The 24,880-nt window shown below is 43.1% G+C and overlaps 1 protein-coding gene and 3 pseudogenes across 1 annotated transcript in view; 3 read left to right on the top strand and 1 right to left on the bottom strand.

Annotated features, from left to right (window-relative positions):
• The window catches only part of Tbcd (tubulin folding cofactor D), a 197,122-nt gene that overhangs the window by 155,273 nt on the left and 16,969 nt on the right, over nucleotides 1-24,880 (bottom strand). The window contains exons 3-7 of the mRNA XM_045159196.1: nucleotides 23,087-23,184; nucleotides 20,776-20,877; nucleotides 19,205-19,351; nucleotides 18,062-18,117; nucleotides 4,409-4,541 (exon numbers count right to left, since the gene is read on the bottom strand). Of these exons, the coding sequence (XP_045015131.1) occupies nucleotides 4,409-4,541; nucleotides 18,062-18,117; nucleotides 19,205-19,351; nucleotides 20,776-20,877; nucleotides 23,087-23,184 (536 nt within the window). The remainder of the gene's footprint in view (nucleotides 1-4,408; nucleotides 4,542-18,061; nucleotides 18,118-19,204; nucleotides 19,352-20,775; nucleotides 20,878-23,086; nucleotides 23,185-24,880) is intronic.
• LOC101606175 lies at nucleotides 4,585-9,792 on the top strand (annotated as a pseudogene).
• LOC101606468 lies at nucleotides 9,802-14,558 on the top strand (annotated as a pseudogene).
• Nucleotides 12,894-14,295, top strand: LOC101594259 (annotated as a pseudogene).

The raw sequence follows: 24,880 nt of genomic DNA, 5'->3' as shown, positions 1-24,880 counted from the left end.
TACAACATCCCCCAGGATCTCTGGACCAATGGTTATGATCTCTGCTGGTCCCTCCCCTGCCCCATATCCCACTATCCTCAAGGCTCAGCCCCAGCTTGCACCAATCTCCATTACTGCTGCTATTAAAATGAAAATTCTCAGGTTGGACAAAGTGGCACATGCATTTGGAGTTTTGTTTGTAGTGGCTAGAGGTCCTGGTGCACCCATTCTCCCTCCCTCCTCCCTCTACCCTGTCTGAATCTCTCTGCTTGCAAATAATATTAAATAAATTTTTTAAAAAGTATTTAAAAACAGGGCTGGAGAGATGGCCTAGTGGTTAAGGCATTTGCCTGCAAAACCTAAGGACCTGTGTTCAACTCTCCAGATCCCACATAAACCAGACGCACAAAGCGATACAAGTGCACAGAGCCACACATGCACACTGATGGCACGAGTGTCTGGAGTCAAATTACAATGGCTGGAGGCCCTGTCACGGCAATTCTCTCCTTCTCTCACATTAAAAAAAAAAGGCAGGGCTGGAGAGATGGCTTAGCGGTTAAGCGCTTGCCTGTGAAGCCTAAGGACCCCGGTTCGAGGCTCGCTTCCCCAGGTCCCACGTTAGCCAGATGCACAAGGGGGCGCAAGCATCTGGAGTTCGTTTGCAGTGGCTGGAAGCCCTGGCGTGCCCATTCTCTCTCTCTCCCTCTGTCTTTCTCTCTGTGTCTGTCGCTCTCAAATAAATAAATAAATAAATAATTTAAAAAAAAACGGCAGTCTGTTGGACTTGCCTCAAAAAAAAAAAAAATTATTTTAAAAATCACACTGGGCATGGTGGCGCACACCTTTAATGATAGCATTCAGGAGGCAGAGGTAGGAGGATCACCATGGATTCGAGGCCACCCTGAGACTACGTAGTGAATTCCAGGTCAGCCTGGAGTAGAGTGAAACCCTACCTCGAAGAACTAAAACAAAAAAAAATTTAAAAAAAATCACAATAAAACCCTCTTTAGGCACCACCACACAAACAAGAACCTCTAAGGTTATGGGCTGTGTACTTGCAAACCCCAAGAAGCCTGTCAGAAACATATGCCCCACGTTTCATCAATGTGACAGGCATGCTTACCTCATATGTATAAAGCCTTGGATTTGACCCCTTCCCTGTAGCAGGAACAAAAAAAGGGGGTGGGGACTATGAACAGAGGAGAGCTCTCAGGACTCTGCTAAATTCAGTCCCCCTACACACACACACACACACACACACACACACAAAGCTACCCCAGAGAACTGAAAACATTTAAGTTCAAGAAAAACTTCTGGGGACTGGGAAGATGGCCCAGTGGTAAAAGGCACTTGCTTTATAAAACCTGCTGGCCCAGGTTTAATTCCTCAACATCCACATAAAGCCTTGTAGGCAATTTTTTTTGCAGCCGCAAGACACCACACACACACACACACACACACACACACACACTCATTCAAATAAATAAGTCGTTTAAAAAGAAAAAGTTCACAGCAGTATTAATCACAATAACAAGTGCAACCATAAAGAGAAGCACAGCACTGACACATGCCACAAGGTTGGATGGACATCAAGGACAGCATGGTCAGTGAAAAAGCCAGATACAAAAGGCACACAATACACAATTCCAGATATGTAAAATGTCTAGGGCTGGAGAGATGGCTTAGCAGTTAAAGTGCTTGCCTGCAAAGCCTAAGGACCCATGTTCAATCTCTCTCCATATTCCATGTAAGCCATACACACAAAGGTGAGGCAAGCACAAGGTCGTACAAGTGCACTAGGTGGTGCCAGTGTCTAGAGTTCAACTGTAGTGGCTGAGGCCCTGATGCACCAATTCTCTCTCACTCGCTCTTGCTCACCCTAAAAAATGAATAAATAGGGGGCTGGAGAAACAGCTTAGTGGTTAAGTGCTTGCCTGCAAAGCCAAAAGATCCTGGTTCAATTCCCCAGTACCCACGTAAGCCAGATGCACAAGGTGGCTTGTGCATCTGTAGTTCACACCTACCCCTCTCTCTCTCTCTCTCTCTCTCTCTCTCTCTCTCTCTCTCTCTCTCTCTCTGCCTCTTTCTCTCTCTGTATGTCTGTCACTCTCAAATAAATAAATAAACAAAAAATAAAATATCTAGAGCGGGAACCTCTACATGCAAGTGCAGACCAGAGACTACTGGCACTATACACACCACACGCATGGGTTGATGACAATATGCTAGAGGAAGATAATGACAGCTGCACAAACTGTGGACAAACCAAAACAACTGAATTATTCACCTGAAGGGGCAAAATGTTCCTGGCACATGAATCATGCCCTGGTTTTGAACTGCTGTAACAGCACATTCATGTGCAGGGCATCCATGCATGGGGAGGAAGCACAGGACATAAATGTCATTTTCCAGGTTTCCTTCCTATATATTTTTTTGAGGCAAGCCCAATAAACTGGTTTTTTGTAAAATGTATTTTTTTATTTGAGAGAGAGGTAGCAAACTGGCACCTCAGGACCTCAGCCACTGCATTCAAACTCCAGATGCTTGCACTACCTAGTGGGCATGTGCAACGTTGCACATGCCTCACCTCTGCGCATCTGGCTAACATGGGATCTGAAGAGTAGAACATGGGTTCTTAAGCTTCGCAGGCAAGTGACTTAACCACTAAGCAATCTCTCCAACCCTGGCCCCCCTTTTTTCCCTTTTTTTGTTATGAGGGAAAGGGAAAGCAAGAGCAATAGAGAACTGGTGCACCAGGGCCTGCAGCCACTGCAATCAAACTCCAGACACATGTACCATCTTGTGCACATGTGCAACCTTGTACACTTCTGTCACCTCGTGTATCTGGCTTATGTGGGACCTGGAGAGTCGAACATGGGTCTTTAGGCTTTGCAGGCAAGCACCTTAACCACTAAACCATCTCTCCAGCCCTTAAAAGGTTTTAGGCGTTTTGTTTTGTTTTTCAAGGTAGGGTTTCACTCTAGGCCAGGCTGACCTGGAATTCACTATGTAGTCTCAGGGTAGCCTTGAACTCAAGGCAATCCTCCTACCTCTGCCTTCCAAGAGCTGAGATTAAAGGTGTGCACCACCACGCCTGGCCCTTAAAAGCTTTTTAAGCATAATTTTATTTATTTCTAAGCAGAGAGAGAGAAGAGAGACAGAGAGAATGGGCATACCAGGGCATCTAGCTGCTGCAAACAAACTCCAGATACATGTGCCACTTTGTGCATCTGGCTTTACATGGGCACGGGAACAGAACCCAGGTTGTTAGGCTTTACAGGCAAATACCTTAACCACTAACCCATCTCTCCAGCCCTTTCCTACATGTTCTAGATCACAGCCCACAAAATGTTAATAATGACACAACTTGAAAACAACAAATACCAAGATGTTCCTCACTCATATGCCACAATGAATGAGATGCTGCAGCAGCCAATGCAGTGAGTCCAGTGAGTCTCTACCAGTCCTTTCTATTCCTAGTGGCCTGACCAACTCCAAGATGACTGGACATCTGCATGCTCTCCAACAAGCCCTGACTCCTCCCATCCTACATAAGCACAGAGAGGAGGACAGATAACAAGATGCCACTGTGATTGGCTGTCTCCAATCACATGCTCCAAAGGGCTCAGTTCTCTTCGGTGTCAACTGGCAACCTCCTCTGCCTCTAAGACAAAGGACAAGAACTGCTCTCAAAAAAATCTCACCCACTGCGAGCAAATGAAAGACCAAGGAGTACTGACCCTGAGCCTATAGCCCCAGAGACCCATCCATACCCTCCTGAATACTGACCCTCAAGACCATGGCCTTGGAGAGTCACTGTGACCTCCTGAATGCTGACCCTGAGACTATAGACTCAGAAAGCTGTTATTACCTTCTGAACACTGACCCAGAAGTTTCCTGGTTTTGGCCACTAGACCACATGCTCTCTGTGGAATCCATACTAGAGCTTTTCTCCATGTCAGTACTAAATGGACACAGAACAAACAAGCACAGAAGAACTGTAATAAGCAGGTGATAAGGCACAAAAGGGCATCTCTGTATAGGTGTCAAGGTCTGTGCTTAAACACAGACACCAGAAACACTATAACACACATATGAAAACAAAGTAAGATTTCACATTGTCTGCCTCATTTTATTAAGGTTGGCTCCAATAACTGTGCTTTATAAAACTAAGCAAGAGAAAACCCTCAAGAGCCTCCCTACAACTCCATAGACAACACTACCCTCTGGTGGCGATTCAGGGCTCTGCAGCCTTCTATGAATAGCAGCCAAAGGCTACTAGTGAAAAATGAAACTACAGTCCTTTGAGGCAACTGATATTCCAGTCACTTCAACTGGAATCCCATCAGACCAGCACCTGCTGTCATGAAGAGTGCCATTCTCTGCTGCCTCATAGCTGTACAAGCTGTCCGCATGGGGCAGTGCTTACCAAAGCCTGAAGCATCCCGTCCATGGCAATGACCCCTTCAATAGTCTGGAAGGAGGAATGGGCCAAGGTACATAGGCTCCAATCCAGGAAGCTAGCCATCTTTCTCTGCTTTACATCAGGACGTGTGATAAACCTAAAGAAAACATAAAAACCGGGAGAAAACTCAACAAGGCTGCATGATAAGAAGTCATCCACACCCAACACCCACCTATGTAGCCCTCGGGTATCCTCCTAGTCATGCTGTGTCCCCATACAAGCAGACTGTGTGTATTCCTAGGTGGTCTTCTTCATCAGCTCCCTTTTTCTAGGAAAATGAGTCACTGCCCATCATGACAGCCAATTCCCCACCAGAATCTCTCAGGTCACACACAAGGTTCACCACCTCACATGGAGCCCCAGGCAGTGGGCTAAGTGAGCATAGAGCTCACAAAGGAGTCAAAGCTAGAGTGACTGGGTAGAACATCCACTGTCCCTCCTATGCTCTGGCCATCTCCACTAGGACCTGAACTTAGTTTTGGTCACTTTGTCTGTCCTGCCTTCCCAGCCTTACATCTGGCTCATCCAGTTGACCTTTATTAGAGCAGCCTCCACTTCCTTGGTGAAAAACTCTCTCAGGACATACCATCCAGCACTGTCACACTGTGGCTCTGCCCTCCCCACCCCACCCCCGCCCCCCAGGGTACACACAGAAGAGATGTATTGCAAAGCCAAAGTGCATAGCTTGTTCTCTTCAATGCCCCTACAGGACACTCTGAGGGACTCAATTTCAAACATGTCCCAAAGGGCTCAGCTCTCTTTATTGTCAATTGGCATTTCCAAACAACTTGGTCAAAATTTTGCCTGGCCTTTGTGGTCCTCATGTTCATACGAGAAGGCAGATGAGCAGGGCCTTTTCTGGACAGTACCTACATGGCCTCTGCATTCTTCCTCTGCTTTCTTTCACCTATCATAGCTCATGTACACAAAACCACCCCAAGGCCCAGTGACACACAAATCACCATTACACTTTAAGAATATGTAATGGGCTGGAGAGATGGCTTAGCAGTTAAGCGCTTGCCTGTGAAGCCTAAGGACCCCAGTTCAAGGCTCAATTTCCCAGGACCCACGTTAGCCAGATGCACAAGGGGGTGCACACGTCTGCAGTTCGTTTGCAGTTGCTGGAGGCCCTGGTGCACCCATTCTCTCTCCCTCTCTCTATCTGCTTCTTTCTCTCTCTGTCTGTCGCTCTCAAATAAATAAATAAAAATAACAAAAAAAAAAAAAACAGTAACAACAACAACAAAAACCCCAAACAAACCAACAAACAAAAAAATATGTAATGTCTCTTGCTTAGAAAAGAAAGAAACAAAGGTGCTAACAGTAGTCTCCCTACCTTCCGTGAGTTCAGTACACACAGTGGAAGTACCTGACTGACTAGCAAAGAGTATTCGGCAAACTTTAAGAGGCCAGGTAACAACACTCATGTGCCCTTCTCAAAGAATTGTTTTAGTGAGACTGGGAAAGAAGCCCAAGGGCTTTCATTAAAATCTGTACTCCATGGCTGAAGAGATGGCTCAGCAGTCAAGGAACTTGCTCAGAAAGCCTAACCAACTGAGTTTAATTCCCCAGTACCCACACATAAAACCAGATGCACAAAGTAGCATGTGTGTCTAGAGTTCATGTACAGTGGCTAGAAGCCCTGGTGCATTCATTCTCATTCCTTTTCTCTCCACCCCTCCCCCCAAACAACCAAGAGGGGCTCAGAGTGGGGAACAGGCTTAAGTACAGGCCAGGTGACAAGTAAACCACAAGCACCACTATACCTCTACTCTTCCTCCCACTCCTGAAAAACCTTCAAAAGCCAATTCAAGCTTGCTTTCCCTCTGCATCCACAGCTTACCAGCAGTGCCTTCACAGAGAAAAGAGAGACAATACTATATACATGTCTGACTCAAGTCCAAGCTTGAATAAGCTCACACAAGGTAAGTCTCCAAATTAGGGATAAATGGAAGCCTCCTCTAAGTTAAACAAATACATTATATATGCTTTCCTCATTTAAAAAAATATATATGGAGGCTGGAGAGATGGCTCAAAGGTTAAGACTCCTACCTGCAAAGCCTGACAACCCAGGTTCAATTCCCCAGTACCCACAAAAAGCCAGATGCACAAAGGGGTACATGCATCTGGAGTTCATTTACAATGGCTGGAGGCTCTGGCATGTCCAATCTGTCTGTCTCTCAATCTCTCTCTGGTCACAAATAAATAATATATATATATACACATACATACATACATATATAAATATGGCTGGAGAGATGGCTTAGTGGTTAAGGCACTTTCCTGTTAAGACAAGGGACCTAGGTTCAATTCCCCAGAACCCACGTAAGCCAGATACACATGGTGGCACATGCATCTGGAGTTTACAGTGGCTAGAGGCCGTGGCATACCCATATTTTGTCTCTCTCACATAAATTAATTAATTAATTAAAGTAAAATTTTAAAAACTCAATTGAAATATGTGCGTGTGTGTGTTCACAGCAGAAAACTAAAAAATACAAGTGAACGAAAGTGGGAAACAGGGGCTGGAGGGATGACTTAGTGGCTAAGATGCTTGCCTACAAAGCCTGACAACCCAAGTTCAATTCTCTAGTACCCACGTGTTGCAGCCATGTTCACAGTGCTGGTAGAAATTACCCAACCAAGAGCAGCTTGTGGGAAAAACAGGTTTATTTTGGCTTACAGGCTTGAGGGGAAGCTCCATGGTGGCAGGGAAAACGACGACATGAGCAGAGGGTAGACATCACCTCCTGGCCAACGTAAGGTGAACCATAGCAACAGGAGAGTGTGCCAAACACTGGCATGGGGAAACTGGCTATAACACCCATAAGCCCACCCCCAACAATACACTCCCTCCTGGAGGCATTAGTTCCCAAATCTCCATCAGCTGGAGACCTAGCAGTCTCTCTGCTTGCAAATAAATAAACATTTTTTTAAATTGAAAACAGGGCTGGAGGGATGGCTTAGCAATTAAGGAGTTTGCCTGCAAAGCCAAAGGACCCAGGTTCAATTCCCCAGACCCACAGTAGCCAGATGTACAAGGTGGTACATGCATCTGGAGTTCGTTTGCAGTGGCTGGAAGCCCAGGTGTACCCATTCTCTCTCTATCCCTCTTTCTCTGTCAAATAAATAAACAGAAATAAAACATTTAAGTTTTTTCTCTCCTTTTTTTTTTTCCCTTTGGTTTTTCAAGGTAGGGTCTCACTCTAGCCCAGGCTGACCTGGAATTCACTGTGGAGTCTCAGGGTGGCCTCGAACTCACGGCAATTCTCCTACCTGTCTCCCAAGTGCTGGGATTAAAGGTGTGCGCCACCACACCCGGTTCAAAAATAAAATATTTAAAATGGGAAACAGTGCATTCCAGAGATACATACACAAAAATAAACAAAAAGGGGATCCTCCCACATATATTTTGGAGAATTTTTGGGTCCTAAGCTTTTTTCTTTTTAGGAGAAGCCAGATCCCAACCAGCACTATTATCCCAATGCTGCTTTGAGATGAGGGAAACCTACCTTTCCCCAGAGTGCTAGGTGATAAGCATTGTTAAAGCACTGTTAGAATTGTTATCAGGCTGGAGAGGTGACTTAGCAGTTAAGGCACTTGCCTGAAAAGCCAAAGAACCCAAGTTTGATTCACTAGTACCCACATAAAGCCAGATGCAGAGGTAGCACATGTGTCTGGAGTTCACTTGCAGTGGCTAAAGGCCATGGTGCTCCCATTCTTTCTGTCTCTTTATCTCACAAATGAATGAATACATAAATAAATAGTTATTGTTGAGACCTGAGAATGTAGCTTGGTGTAGAGCACTTGCCTAGCATGTACAAGGCTCTGGGTTCAATCCCCAGTACTACCACCAAAATGGCAAGTCCTTTAATTTCTTATTGTAAGCTGTTTATAATAATTATTTTCCTATACATAAGCAAAGACATTGGAGATAGAACAACTTAACTCCCTACTTGGCAGTTACCTGGCTTCTTTGAACAAAAGGACTTCCAGGCCAGGCATGGTGGAACACACCTTTAATCCCAGCACTTGGAGGTAGTGGTAGGAGGGTCACCGTGAGTTCAAGGCCACCCTGAGACTACATAGTTAATTCCAGGTCAGCCTGAGCCAGAGTGAGACCCTACCTCAAAAAAAAGTTAAAATTCTTGGCTTACACAGTATGGCCGGCGACATTAGCACTCGCGCAACTCTTAACAGGGAAAGCAGAGACTGAATTCTATCTGCCTTATTTCCAACAGACTCAGGTTTAACTTTCACTCACGAAAATAGCTGGGAAAATTTTATTAATCCTTTTTTTTCTAAAAAAAAAAAAAAAAGGAACCTGAACTTCAGTAACACCGCTGGAACAATCTGCAGCAGCGGAAGAGACTGAATTTTAGTTGATTTTCTGTGGTTGTTGGTTGCTCGCTAGTCTCACGGTTTTGGAAGCTGCACATTTTTTCAAAGGGACTGAGAAACTGCTGAAGGCTTGGTTCTCCAGGCAGCAACCCGACACTAACCAGGGAGCTGGGGATCTTCACACCATTCCGGGGTCTGAATGGGGTGTCCTTTTGAAGGATGTGCAATGCTCAATCATAAGTGTGACAAAAACTGGCAAGCAGGAAGCTTATGTACTCAGTGACAGTATGTTTGTCTCCAAGAGACATTTCATTTTGAAGACATGTAGTACCACCCTCTTGTTGAAAGCACTGTTGAAGCTTGCTAGGGATTACTGTTTGACTCAATAAAAGCTTCTTTCATTCTCCTAAGAATTTCATGAAGCCTTCTCACCAAGGGTACCCACACCGGAATTTCCAAGAAGAAATAAGAGTTTCTGAATGCAACTTTCCCAAAGGCGTAGCATATTATACGGTACGTATGAATTCTGACTCGGGTAATCAGTCAACCAGGTCAAACCCTGGAAATTCTGATGAGTGAGCCTGACCCAGCAGTTATGGACAGTGTTACTGCAAAGGATGTCACTTGTGAGAGTGGAATTCGTGACCTGACACCAAGTTCTGTCATTGATCCCACACTGTTCAATTCCCGTGGATATTCAATGAATGAAATGAAATCAGATGGAACTTATTGGAAATTCATATCACTCCAGAAACAGAATTTTCTTATGTCAGCTTTGAAACAAACTGAAGTCAGACCTCCAATGATGACCTGATCAGAAAAGTTGTGGACATCTTCAAGCCAGCAAAGTTTGTGACCACTTTGTTTGTTAATCATAGTTCTAAATGTCGCACAGTGCTTTCTTCACCCCAAAAGATTGAAGGTCTTAAACATGCTAGAGCACCATGTTCAATGATTACAATTTTGTTTTTACCAGTTTTGCTAAGAAGCAGCAACAGCAGAGTTGATTAAGAAAGATGAAGAAAACGTGTAAAAAGAGAAGACACATAGAAGATGGTGGCTGTTTCCTAGATGTTGACACTGGGGACCATGCTGTCCATGACCACCACCTTGTCATTGCAGAAAGCCCTAGGTGTAATGATAGTGTAATCATGTTGAAGTGCATGCATTATTGTATTAAGGACTTAGATATCTTGCATGACTGTTGTCTTCTGTGTTTAGGTATTCTATGCCACTCTTGCTGTGAAATTGAAGTGCATGTAGAAAAAACTTTTACTATATGAAACCTTACAACTCATGTGGAAACAACTCAATTTGGTTTGATATAATATTTCTGCAAGTATCATCCAAAATTCTCTACAGACAAGGCTTTCATCCTCATTAGGTATTGAACTCAGCTAACCATCTGGGACTGTTCTGTTAAATTGCTGCCAGAATTTTATCATTACCTCCACTTTCTAGAATATATTCTCTACTAATATTATTTAAAAACCAGTTTCTACTTCATACAGATGTTTTTCGCAACAGCAATTAAAGTTTTTCTTCCACAAGTTGAGTCCTTAAGAAAATGATTCCATTTCATTTGTGTATAACTATTTGAATGATTGTTCCTACAATTGAAGTCCTTAGCTTTCTCCCCTCACCATGGTGTCTTGCCTCCTACTCCACCCCCCAATTAAAGCAATACACTGTTCCACTGTGGGTTTGTATACTAATCTTATACCCCAGATGGGGGAGTGGGGGAAATGGTCCCTGGGCTTAATTTTCCTTTAAGGCCATAGGAATGTGGCCTTTTGGGCTCTTCTAGAAGATGACAATAATGTCTCAAAAATGAAATTAAAGGTCCCCTGGATGATTAGTGGGAAGACCCATACTCAGTTGATAGATCAAGATATAACCAAGCCCTGTGGAAACCATCTGTTATGGGATGCTCTTTAGTAGTTAGCTTCTAATGCAGTAGTGTGCTGCCTTTACTAACTTGCTAAGAAGTGATCTGAGGGAATTTTTACCAATAAGTCTTAAGCAGGGAGATTTAGCGAAGTGGTGTCCTGGACTCAGATCATTCACCTTCGCTTACTTGCAGCAGCCATTGTCACCAGTTTCCACTAATGATGTCCTATAAACTTGGGTTTAAAGTTAAACCTATGGCTTTTCCACCGTGACTTGAAGTGTGTGATTTGTGACGTGTGTGGATTGTCTGGCTTAACATGTTCCTTTTGGTCTTTGTTCACATGAACAAATGAATGACTGCCCAGAATAGAACTGTTGCCCTGAGAGCCATACAGCAGAGTGCATGAATGAATAATGGTCTTCTGAAAATACTCAATGAGAGAAGACTAGAAATGCCAGCTTTCTAGAGTTGCCATCTTTTAGCTAATTGGCAAATACTGTGGGATTTAAGCAACAGATAAGAGCAAAGTTGACCAGATTTTGTATCTATTGTCCTCACATTTTTTTAAAGATTTTATTTTCTTTATTTATTAGAGACAGAAAGAGAGGGAGAGAGAGATAGAGTGATAATGGGTACACCAGGGCCTCCAGCCACTGCAAATGAACTCCAGATGCATGTGCCACCATGTGCATCTGGTTTACATGGGACCTGGAGAATCAAACCTGGGTCCTTAGGCTTCACAGGTATGCGCCTTAACCACTAAGCCATCTCTCCAGCCCGCCTCACATTTTTTTCCTGACAATTTCTAGATTGATGCAGTGATGTTTTGTTCCTTCCATATTTACAAATGAAACACCGTTTTTTAGTGTTTCTATACATAGAACCTACTTGGTTTGAAATTAAGTGGTTAGAAGAATTCTGGCTTTAAATGTTACACATGCTATTAATGGAATGTTTCACTAAGGAGCTTTCAGCCAGCTTTATCAGTTTGCCTCTGTGGTGAGCCCAACGCTTAACCTTTTGACTTGCTCTGTTGCAAGGAACAATGCTTAGGACGGCGGATTTTGTTCTTGAACAGTGTCCCAGCAGATTTGTCCCAGACATTTGTTGGCCTGAGGTTTGATTTTTCTCCCCTCTCAATATAATTAAGAATTCTGATGTTGAAAAATCACACAAATTTATGTGGAACAAAGCCTAAAAATATGAGAAATGTAGATCAAATAGTAATCTAAATGTGATTCAGGAGGGAAAATTTTGGTGTCATAATTTCTCTCTTAATTGGTGTTGCACTTTAATCAGTTGAAATGTATTTCTGTACCACAATGTAAGCTTCAATAAGTTTGCTTAATTAATTTTTTAAAAAAGTTTAAAATTCTTTGCTGGGTTGTAACAAGCCAAACACATCAAAGCTACATGGGGCCACCAACATTGTAATAAAGTGTTGTTTATGAGCTCAGAAGAAAATAAAAACTTCCCTGCAGTGGGATTAAAAACCAAAGAAGGCAGAGATCAGCTGTACTGGAAAACAATCAGAGCTTTTAAGTATGTTCATGACCATTACTTAGAGGATGTGGACTGGTTCATGAAGGCAGATAATGACACCTATGTCATCCTGTGGTGCCTCCTATCAAAGTCATTACCCTGAGCAACCCATATACTTTGGGAGAAGATTTAAGCCCTATGTGAAGCAGAGTTACATGAGTGGAGGAACAGGATATGTGCTAAGCAAAGAAGCTGGGAAGAGGTTTGCTGATGCATTTAAAACAGAAAAATGGGGCTGGAGAGATGGCTTAGCCATTAAGGCATTTGCCTGAGAAGCCAAAGGACCCAGGTTCAATTTCCCAGGACCCACGAAAACCAGATGCACAAGGAGCACATGTCTGGAGTTCGTTTACAGTGGCTAGAGGCCTTGGCATGTCCATTCTCTCTGTCTCTCTTCTCTTTCTCTCTGCTTGCAAATAAATAAAATTTATTAAAAAAAAAAAACAGAAAAATGTATACATATTTCACTTAGCACTGGGAAAATGCATGGAAACTCTAAATGTGGAAGTTGGGGATTTCAAAGACACCACTGGAAAAGAAACTATCCATCCTTTTGTGCCAGAACACCACTTAATCAAAGGTTATCTATCTAGGCCGCTGCGGCGGTTCCGGCAGGCAGTGGGCGGGCTTCCGCGCGGTGCGGCTGGGCTCCGCACTCCGACGCCGCCGTGGCCCATGGGCAGAGTGGGCTTGGGAGGCCCGCATTAAATGGAAGAGGAACACGTCCCTGTACAATGACCTGGGAGTGAGACCAGCGACTCCAACACAGAGGCCGGTCTAAAAACTTCAAGCTCCTGCAGTCCCAGCTGCAGAGAAGAAGGCGGCTCTCACCCAGGTCAAGAGCCAAAGGACAGAACAAAGTACAGTCCTTGCCCCAGTCATTGACCGAAAGCAGGGTGGCTCCTCAGATGACCAGCAGATTGTGGACACACCCCCACACGTAGCAGCCAGGCTGAAGGACCCTGTTCCCAACGGTTTTTCTGCAAGGGAAGTTCTGATTCCCTTAGCTGATGAGTATGATCCTATGTTTCCTTATGATTATGAGAAAGTAGTGAAGCGCCAACGAGAAGAGCGACAAAAGCAGCGGGAGCTGGAAAGGCAGAGGAAATAGAATGGGAAAAGAGGCGTAAAGACGGCATGAAGCTAGCGGATTTTCAAGGCGACCAGACCCCGATTCTGATGAAGATTATGAGAGAGAGAGAAGGAAAATAAGTATGGGAGGAGCTGCCATCGCCCCACCTACGTCTCTTGTAGAGAAAGACAAGGAGCTGTCCCGTGATTTCCCCTATGAAGAAGACTCAAGACCTCAATCACAGTCTTCTAAAGCTGCTATTCCTCCACCGGTATATGAGGAACCTGATAGACCACGATCTCCAACTGGGCCCAGCAACTCATTCCTGGCTAACATGGGCGGCACAGTAGCGCACAAGATCATGCAGAAATACGGCTTCCAGGAAGGCCAGGGCCTGGGCAAGCACGAGCAAGGGTTGAGCACAGCTCTGTCGGTGGAGAAGACCAGCAAGCTGGCAGCAAGATCATTGTGGGTGACTCCGCAGAGAAGGGCGAGTCTCAGGATGCATCCAAGAAGTCGGATTCAAATCCATTAACTGAAGTACTGAAGTGTCCTATGACACTTGGTTGGTGCTGGAGAGGTAGATGAAGACTTGGAAGTTGAAACAAAGGAGGAGTGTGAAAAATATGGCAAAGTTGGAAAATGTGTGATATTTGAAATTCCTGGCGCCCCTGATGATGAAGCAGTGCGGATATTTTTAGAACTTGAGAGTTGAGTCAGCAATTAAAGCTGTTGTTGATCTGAACGGGAGGTATTTTGGTGGTAAAAGCATGTTTCTACAATTTGGATAAATTCAGGGTCTTGGATTTGGCAGAGCAAGTTTGATTTTAAGAACTAGAGCCATCTCCGATTCTCCTTAATGAACTGCACACTGAGCAATGACAGAGGCATCAGCCTTCCTGGCTGTTGGATACTGAGAGACTCTTGGATGGACTTTAAGATATATGTTGATTGATCCCTTTTTTATTTTGTGGATTTTTAAATACAGTATAAAAATCCTTTTAAAAAAAAGGTTATCTATCTAAACCCTTTTGGTACTGGAACTCTAACTATTATCCTCCTGTAGAGGGTCCTGGTTGTTGTTCTGATCTTGCCATTTCTTTTCACTGTACTGATTCTACAACTATGTATAAATTAGAATACCTCATCTATCATCTTCGTCCATATGGTTATTTATATAGGTATCAACCTGTCTTACCTGAGGATGTACTAAAGAAAATTGGCCAAACAAAAATAAAGGTAAAAAAGTAAAATTAGGCAACTCTTGAAAGCAAAATGTGAGTGAAATGAGGTGAAACGTTCTACCATTGTACCGAAGGACTCCTGAACTCTGACATTCCCAGTGAGGAACTAGCTCTAAGTGACCATTCCACATAGAAATCATTAAATGAATAACTGCAACCTGAAGCTTTTAATGAGCTGTGAAGTCTGTTAAAATGTGTTTTGATACAGTAATATATAAATGTGTGAAGAATTTGTGACAGGAAAAGAACTAGGAGATTTTGTGACCTGATCCCAACCATGTGCAATATTATCACTGAGAAACAAAGACAGTTAAATTGGCTAAAACTGCAACTGCACTATGTCAGTAACACAATGCTGAACAGATCTGCCTTAAAGAAGATTTCAGGAGAAATTATTGCTCACTGCTGTTGATCAACTCATTTGTAGTATGAAAATAAGCCAACCCCTTATAGTTGTCTAGTGAAAACTTTGCTATAGTTATTTCTAATTGGTAGTATTTCTTCAAGAAGAAGGTAGAATAAAATTGGCACTTAAGTGCATTAATAAAACATTTTGAGATTATCATGGAAAAAAAAAGAAGTGACAGAGGAGTGTTGTGGTGGTTTGATTCAGGTGTACCCCATACACTTAGGTGTTCCAAATGCTAGGTTCCTAGCTAATGGAGATTTTGGGAATTAACGCCTCCAGGAGGGAGTCTATTGTTGGGGGTGGGCTTATGGGTGTTGTGGTGGTTTGATTCAGGTGTCCCCCATAAACTTAGGTGTTGCGAATGCTAGGTTCCCAGCTGATGGATATTTGGGAATTAATGCCTCCTGGAGGGAGTGTATTGTTGGGGGTGGGCTTATGGGCTTTATAGCCAGTTTCCCCATCCCAGTGTTTGGCACACCCTCCTGTTGCTGTGGTCCATCTTCTGTTGGCCAGGGGGTGATGTCCACCCTCTGCTCATGCCATCGTTTTTCCCTGCCATCGTGGAGCTTCCCCTCGAGCCTGTAAGCCAAATAAACCTCTTTTTCCCAGAAGCTGCTCTTGGTTGGGTGATTTCTACCAGCAATGCGAACCGGACTGCAACAGGTGTTATAGCCAGTTTCCCCATGCCAGTGTTTGGCACACTCTCCTGTTGCTATGGTCCACCTTATATTGGCCAGGAGGTGATGTCTACCCTCTGCTCATGCCATCATTTTCCCTGCCACTGTGGAGCTTCCCCTCAAGCCTGTAAGCCAAAATAAAACTCTTTTTTCCCACAAGCTTCTCTTGGTTGGATAATTTCTACCAGCAATATGAACCTGACTGCAACAAGTGTTCAGCATTGAAACATTTCTATCACACCCTCCAAAGCTCACAGTACATTGTGGAAGAAGTGGCAGAAAGAATGCAAGAGCCAAAGGGTATTATACTGCTTACAATGCTGTCTTCCAGACACAAAATGGCCTGGATATCCATGACCTCATAATGCCTGGTACTACCCACACTGGACCTTCATAATAGAAGGAAAAAATGATAACATCACAATAAAAGAGACCAATTGAGAGGGGGAGGAAATATGATACAAAGTGGATTTGTGATGGAGAAAGTGTGAGGGGGAATTATCAAGGTTTAATTTCTATAATTATGGAAGTTATCAATAAAAAAAAGTTTAGAGTTGGGCATGGTGGTGCACACCTTTAATCCCAGCACTCGGGAAGCAGAAGTTGGAGGACTGCCATGAGTTCAAAGCTATCCTGAGACTACAGAGTAAATTCCAAGTCAGCCTGGGCTATAGTGAGAACCTACCTTGAAAAAAACAATAATAGGGGATATGATGGAGAATGGAATTTCAAAGGGGAAAGTGGGGGGGAAGGAGGGTATTACCATGGGATAGTTTTTATAATCATGGAAAATGTTAATAAAAATTGAGAAAAAAAACAATAATAACAATCAATTTATTAACTAATTTAATTAAATAAATAAAAAGTTGTTTTTTTGTTTTTAAAGTTGCCAGGCATGGTAGCACACGACTTTAATCCCAGCACTTGGGAGGCAGAGGTAGGAGGATCACCATGAGTTCAAGGCCACCCTGAGACTACCAGTGAATTCCAGGTCAGCCTGGACTAGAGTGAGACCCTACCTCAAAAAAAAAAAAAAAAAAAGGAAAAAAGAAAAGTTAGTGAGATACCAACTTTCAAAAAAGAAGTGGGCAGTGTCCCTGAAGATGAACCCTGAGGTTGTCCTCTAGCTTCCAGCACATATGCACACTGGCACATACCCACATTAAAAATTATATACTGCCAGAACCACCAGGCATGGTGGCACACGCCTTTAATCCCAGCACTTGGGAAGTGGAGGCAGGAAGATGTCCACGAGTTTGAGGCCACCCTGAGACTACCTAGTGAATTCTAGGTCAGCCTGGGCTACAGTGAAACCCTACATCGAAAAACCAAAGATATATTGACATTCTCCTAATTTACAAATCATGCTCACATAGCCTTCACCAGCATCTTTGGTGTCTTTTTGAATACCCTAAGCAGACTTTAATCACCTTGGCAAGCTTACCAGAAAAATCATCTGTTTGAGTTTTCCGCTTCACAGGATATCTGGAGGGATTTGTTGTTTGCTGTTGTTTTTGTTGTTGTTGTTTTGACAAAACCCAGGACTTCGCCCATGCTCAGCTAGTGCTCTGTCAAATTAATTAGACTACAACCCTATCTGGGAACCTTTCTTCAAAGCCACACCCACATGTACTCATGGATATCCAGACAGCAGCATGAGATGCTTCTGAGACAACTCTCAAAAGCTCACAACTGGGCTGGAGAAGATGGCTTAGTGGTTAAGACATTTGTCTGCAAAGCCAACAGACCCCAGTTCAATTCCCCAGGTCCCACATAAGCCAGATGTACAAGGTGGCATATGCATCTGGAGTTTGTTTGCAATGGCTGGAGGCCCTGGTGTGCCCATATTCATTCTCGCTCTCTCTCTCTCTCTCAGATAAATAAATAAAATATATTTAAAAAAAAAAAAAAACACTTAAAAGGCCAAGTGTGGTGGTGCCTTTAATTCCAGCACTCGGGAGGTGGAGGTAGGAGGACTGCCATGAGTTCAAGGCCAGCCTGAGACTACATAGTGAATTCCAGGTCAGCCTGGGCTAGAGTGAGACCCTAGTTTGGAAAACAAAACAAAACAAAACAAAATAGCTCACAACTGCTGCCACCTAAACAGGATGGTCACACCACAGAGAAGAATCCCAATTGCACTTGTACTGTCTATACTCCCATTCAAGGACCATAAGGCATCCCTGAAAGCTACAAACTAGTACCAACTAACACCACAAGCCTCAAAAGCAGCACAGAGAGTAGTGACTTCTGGTTCAGATGTCTTCTATGAGCAACCAGAGCTGCCTGTGCCCTTAGAGGGCCAGGATCTGAGGGATATAGAGACCTCCCAGAATTTCAGTCTAATGATTAACAAATACACAACAATGTGTAAGACAAATCCTCTTAGAATGTGTAGGTCACACCTCAGCCAACAGCACAGGACAGCTGAAAAAACTTACTTGGACACAAGGACAGCAGCTGCATCTCGTGCCTTGTCACTGACCACCAAATAGGACTGCAAAAATTTGACAAATTTCAATTCAGTATTAATGCTTCTCTAGGCTTTCAACAATAATCACACATTATTTATACAATTAGAAAAATTAAATGTAAGATGAATCCTTATTTTACTCTTATCATTGCCCTTAAAACTGCCCATATGACACCAATATGCTTTACAAAAGAAATGGGACTAAAGCCGGGCGTAGTGGCACATGCCTTTAATCCCAGCACTTGGGAGGCAGAGGTAGGAGGATTGCCGTGAGTTCGAGGCCACCCTGAGACTACATAGTTAATTCCAGGTCAGCCTGGACCAGAGTGAGACCCTACCTCAAAAAAAACAAAAACAAAAACAAAAAAAGTAAGAAATGGGACTAAATGGGGCATGACACATGCCTTTAATCCCAGCACTCAGGAGGCAGAGGTAGGAGGATCACCATGAGTTCAAGGCCACCCTGTGACTACACAGTGAATTCCAGGTCAGCCTGGACTAGAATGAAACCCCACCTCGAAAAAAAAAAAAGAGAAAAAAAAAAGAAATGGGACAGAATAGTTGAGGTAGGACTTTACAGTAATGGTAAAGATGTATCAGACTGGAAGGGTGTAGCTCAGTTGGCATAGTGCTTGCCTAGCATGCATAAAGCCCTGGGTTTGAGCCCCAGTACCACAGAAACTGGGTTCATGGAACATACCTATAAGCCAAGCACTAGGGAGGTAGAGGCAGGAGAATAAGAAGCTCAAGGTTATCCTCAGCTACATAGCAAGTTTGAGGCAAGCCTGGAGTATATAAAGACACTATTTTCAGAAAGAAAGAATAGAAAAGGAATTATGTATATAAATATATAAGTCAAAATCTTATTTAAGCTGGGTGTGGTGGCACATTGCCTTTAATCCCAGTACTCAGGAGACTGAGGTAGGAGAATCACTGTGAGTCTGAAGCCAGTCTGAGATTACATAATGAATTCCAGGTCATCCTGGGCTACGGCGAGAACCTACCTCAAAAAAACAAACAAAAAATGCTAATTTAATTAAACTCTAATTTCAAGAGAATACAAGCATGAAAGTATACAATTAGCAGCTAAATATTTCAAGACCATATTTACCTGTGCTATTTGCAGAATACGGTCCATTATGGGCAGCCGTGCTTCCCCAGGATGAGTATGGAGGTTCCCATCAAGGCGTGAAAAATCAAAAGGGATCAAGCAGGTCATCGAGAGCCACAGTAAAAGCATGTAGCGAGTTTCCCATGTCTAAAAAGTTCAATCACAGAAAGACTCCTGTATAAAGGACAGAGCTGCCGAGCATGCTGGGGCACACAGGTAATCCCAACTCTTGGGAGGCTGAGGCAAAAGAATCTCAATTCAAAGCTAGCCAAAACCACACAGTGAATTCCCGTCTGGCCTGTGGTACAAAACAAGACCCTATCTCAAATAAAAAAATATATATAAAAAAATTTAAGTTATAATAACAAGCTGACCAACCACATTGACTGTTCTATTGGCTTCACTGTGCCTACCACAAGTCCTTGGATGAACCATTAAGCCTACCATAATTCCAAAAATGACTCTAGGGTTAAAGAGATAAGTTTAGCAGTTAAGGTACTTGCCTACAAAGCCTAAGGACTCAAGTTTGATTCCCCAGTACATATGTAAGCCAGATGCACTGGGGGGTACATGTGTCTGGAGTTTGTTTGTAGTGGTCCCAGGCCCTAGCAAGCCCATTCTGTGTGTGTGTGTGTGTGTGTCAAATAAATAAAATAAAACAACTTTAAAAAATGACTATATGGAGCTTTATAAGTCCTCTTAGGACATAATGAACCTAAGGGTAGTCTTGGACACCTAGCATAGTTACACTGAGTTAAAAGGAATATTTTTTTTAAATAAAGGACCTATTTTAAAGGAGAATACTGAGCTGAGGAGATGGATTAACAGTTAAACTGCTTGCCTGTGAAGCCTAAGGACCCAGGTTCAATTCTCCAGGTCCCACATAAACCAGATGCACAAGATGGCACATGTGTCTAGAGTTCATTTGCAGTGTCTAGAGGCCCTGGCACACCAATTCTTTCTCTCCCCCTCTCTGTATCAAATTGAAAAAAAATTTTTTTAATAAATTTATAAAGATAAAAGTAAAGGGAAGTCAGCGTGGTGGCACATGCCTTTAATCCCAGCACTCAGGAGGCAGAGGTAAGAGGATCACTGTGCATTCAAGGCCACCCTGACACTACAAAGTGAATTCTAAGTCAGCCCAGGCTACAGCAAGACCCTACCCCAAAAAAAACAAAAAATAAACAAATAAATAAAGGAGAATAGCTTAAAGCAACATGTTTAGAAACTGGAAGAGGGAAGAGCAATACAAAACAGTATAAAATAAAACCAAAGCCTGGAGAGATAGCTTAGCAGTTAAGGCCTCTACCTCCACTGCCAAAGGATCCCACTTCAATTCTCCAGGACCCATGTAAATGAGATGCACAAGGGGGCACATGCATCTGGAGTTTGTGTGTAGTGGCTGGAGGCCCTGGCGTGCCCATTCTCATTCTCTTTCTCCCCGCCCCCCTGCCTCTTTCTCTCAAATAAATAAAAATATATTAAATAAAAAAATAATAAAATAAGCCAAAAAAGAAGAATGGAGTTGGCAGTGCAGTGGAACCAGCAGGAAGGGCTAAGGAAGAACTCACCTCATGGTCTTTAGGATTCTGACCTGGGAACATATCTAACACAGGCTGCACATCAGACACTTCATGAGGAAATAAACGCAGAAAAACTTTGTATCCTCGAACCTGAAAAAAAAAAAAAAAAAAAAAAACTTTGGAATATTATATAATTAGAAAATATAGAGCAGCAAAATCATTTTTATCATATCATAAACTACCACCTGGGCTAGGGAGATAGTTCAAAATGTTTGTTTATCTCACAAGCATTGAGGACCTGAGTGTGATACCAGCACCCATGGAAAAGCATATGTGACACATGACAATATTGCCAGCAATGGGGAGGAAAAGAAAGGAGGGGCCCTGGAACAATCTAGCCAGTCTAGCCTAATGGATAACTCGAGGCCCATTAGAGACTCTGTCTCAAAAAAAAAGGTGGGGCTGGAGAGATGGCTTAGTGGTTAAGGTGCTTGCCTGCAAAGCCTAAGGACTCATGTCTGACTCTCCAAGCCCCATGTAAGCCAAACACACAGTGATACAAACATGCAATGTCACACACGTGCACAAGGGGTGCACGCATTTGGAGTTCAAAAGCAGTGGCTAGAGGCCCTGGTATGTCAGTTCTCTCCCTCTCCTCCCAGCCCACATTTAACAAAAAAAAAAAAAAGGCTAGTCTGTAGGGCTTGCCTCAAATTAAAAATAAATAAATAAATAAGGTAGAAGGGGATGGAGAGATGACTCAGTGATTAAAAGTGTTTTCTTGAAAAGCCTGCTGGTCTGGATTCAATTCCGCAGTATGCATGTAAAGCCAGAGACACAAAGTAGCACATGCATCTGGATTTCGTATGCAGTGGCAGGAGGCATTAGCATGCCCATTCCCTCCCCCCACCTTCTCTCACAAATAAATATATTTTTCTAAAAATGTAGACAGGGAACTAGAGAGATGGCTTAGCAGTTAAGGCACTGCCTGCAAAGCCAAAGAACCCAGGTTCAATTCCCCAAGACCCACAAAAAGCCAATGGTGCATGAGTCTGGAGTCTGCACAGCTGAAAGCCCTGGCATACCCATATATTCTCACTCTCTCAAATAAATAAACACATTTTTTAAAAATAATAATAATAAATACACTACTGGGCTGGAGAGATGGCTTAGCAGTTAAGGCGCTTGCCTGCGAAGCCTAAGGACCCATGTTCAACTCTCCAGATCCCACATAAGCCAAATGTACAAAAGGCAAGTGCAAGGTCTCACATGCTCACTAAGCATGCCAATTCTCTCTCTTTCTCTCCCTCTCTCCCTCTCCCTCTCTCTCTTTCTCTCTCTCTCTCTGATTCTCTCTAAAAAAAAAAAATATATATATATATACTGCCCACTCATTAAAAAGACAATACAACCCTTGGAGACACAAGACCAAACATACAAGAAAGCTAGCTTTATTTCTTAAATTGATTTTTGTTAAATTATTTGGCTAACAAATAATAGTGTGCATCAGAAATATCAGTATCTACCAAGTGTAGTGGCACAAGCCTTTAATCCCAGCTCTTGGGAAGCAGAGGTAGGAGGACCGCCATGAGTTCAAGGCCACCCTGAGGCTACATAGTGAATTCCAGGTCAGCCGGGACTGGAGCAAGACCCTACCTCAGAGAAAAAAAAAAAAAGTAGGGTCTCACTCCAGCCTGGGCTGACCTGGAATTCACTATGTAGACTCAGGGTGGCCTCAAACTCACAGTGATCCTACCTCTGCCTCCCGAGTGCTGGGATTAAAGGCATACACCATCATACCTAGCTTTAAATAAAAACTTTTGCTTCTACCTTGTTCAAAGACTATGCTCAGAGAATTAAGTCCCCCATGAACCTCAAAGGGCCCCATTTACACCTCCATAAAATATCAGTGTTTTCATACCAACCAAAGTTGCTGTAGAGCTGGAATGCTTGGACGTGTATCCAGGAACTCATAGACCCCATACAGAGATGGATCTGAGTCACTCCCATGATATTAAGAATGGTTGGCAACTGGGCCTTACCTGGAAGCTTGTAGTGAAAGCAGAACATCAGTCCCAGGAGCTCTTTCTCAAAAGCTGCAGTATAAACTTCCCAGAAAACATGTCCACACACTTAAAGCTTGAGGAACATGTCCATTTCATCATGTTTTTCTGCTTTTTCCTTATAAAAAGCTTTTTGTTCTAGCCAAAGGATACCCCAGATCACTAAGATCCTAATTGTAACACATAGTCAAAAGGAAGAAACACGTTCCCCAAGAAATAATTTTCTTGTGGGTAACTTCTAGACCAAATATATGAAGAAATTATCTATCAGACCTAGAGCACCACATGAATGTTACCTTGGTGATGATGTAAAGGAATTTAAAAGCCAAATGTACAAGGGCAGGTGGAGATGTCTTGTCTTGTACTATGTCCAATAATAAGTTCATCATCCATTCTAGAGGAAAACAGATACAAAGCACTTACCATAAATTAAACATTAACACAATACAGAAATAAAACAATAAAATAAAAATTTTAGGCTGGAGAGACAGCTTAGCAGCTAAGGTGTTTGCCTGTAAAGCTAAAGGATCCCGATTCGACTCTCCAGGACCCACGTAAGCCAGATGCACAAGGGGGCACACACATGCCTCTGGAGTTTGTTTGCAGAGGCTGGAGGCCCTGGAGTGCCCACTGCTCACTCTCTCTCTCTCTCTCTCTCTCCTTTCACCCTCTCAAATAAATAAATAAAATATATTTTTTAAAAAATGGTTTTATTCAGGACATAATGGTTCAATATTAGTATGTCTACATAACAAAGTATCAATAGAGCAAAGGAGAAGTACTGTTTATCTGAGCCATCTCTGAAAGGTACTCAACTTAATAGTCATTCACACTTTTTTTTTCTTTTTTTCCAAGGTAGGGTCTCACTCTAGTCCAGGCTGACCTGGAACTTACTATGGAGTCTCAGGCTGGCCTCAAACTCACAGCAAACCTCCTACCTCTGCCTCCCAAGTGTTGGGATTAAAGGAGTACGCCATCATGCCTGGCTTTCATTCCCACTTTTAAAACATAGGGAAAGGACTATTCAGTGCCATACTTAACAGATGACACAGCTACCATGATGTGTAATAATGAGCTGACCCAATGCAATAAGATGGAAAAGAAAAAGGTCTGAGAGATGGCTTAGTGGTTAAGACACTTGCCTATGAAACCTAAGAACCCAGGTTCAATTCCCTAGTACGCACATAAGCCAGATGCACAAGGTGGTGCATGCATCTGGAGTTTGTTTGCAGTGGCTGGAAACCCTGGAATGCCCATTTTCTCTCTCTCTCTTTCTCTCCCTCTTTCCCTCTCTCAAATAAATAAATAAATTTTTTTCAAATATTTTTTGTTAATTTTTATTTATTTATTTGAGAGAGGGAAAGAGGCAGATAGAGAGAGAGAGAACTGCAAACGAACTCCAGACGCATGCGCCCCCTTGTGCATCTGGCTAACGTGGATCCTGGGGAATCGAGCCTCGAACCGGGGTCCTTAGGCTTCACAGGCAAGCACTTAACCGCTAAGCCATTTCTCCAGCTCAAATAAAAATATTTTAAATAAAAGAAAAACATTAAAAAAATTAAAAGGAGAGTGTCACACACAGTGCACGGCCATCTCCATGGAGGTTGTGTTCAGAATCCATCATAGAGAGTGTAGGCAGGGTACCGCACACTCTGAAGAAGAGAAGGCAGTTCAACAAAGCTGAGGAGCTCAACAAAGCTGGAAAGAGCTATGCTGCACATACCATTTTGGGATAAAAGTCATCAACGATGTCATACAGCAGTGGATCCTACAAGCCTTATGGCTGACAAGCCAGGGTAAATGTACCAATTGGTGCAACAGTGGTATGTCTGTTATGAGGAAAATCAATTGCTCTCTAGTTGGACTGGTGAGCCACTCCACAAGGGGGAGTATATGCCTGATACTGAAAATCTAGTCAAAAGCCTACGGCTGGGGAGGTCATAAGCTCTAGGGGAGTAATGACTACTGTTGTCTGGCTAAATGCAAACATATATTATGCCCACCAAACTCTAAGCACTTTCATTAATGGCTGGGGGTTCTTTTTGTTTTTTGTTTTTCGGTTGTTCGAGGTAGGGTTTCACTCTAGTCCA

This window comes from Jaculus jaculus, chromosome 9, assembly GCF_020740685.1.
Source record: "Jaculus jaculus isolate mJacJac1 chromosome 9, mJacJac1.mat.Y.cur, whole genome shotgun sequence".
Lineage (NCBI taxonomy): Eukaryota > Metazoa > Chordata > Mammalia > Rodentia > Dipodidae > Jaculus > Jaculus jaculus.
The sequence above is the reverse complement of the archived record's forward strand: the minus strand, read 5'-3'. Positions and strand labels throughout refer to the sequence as shown.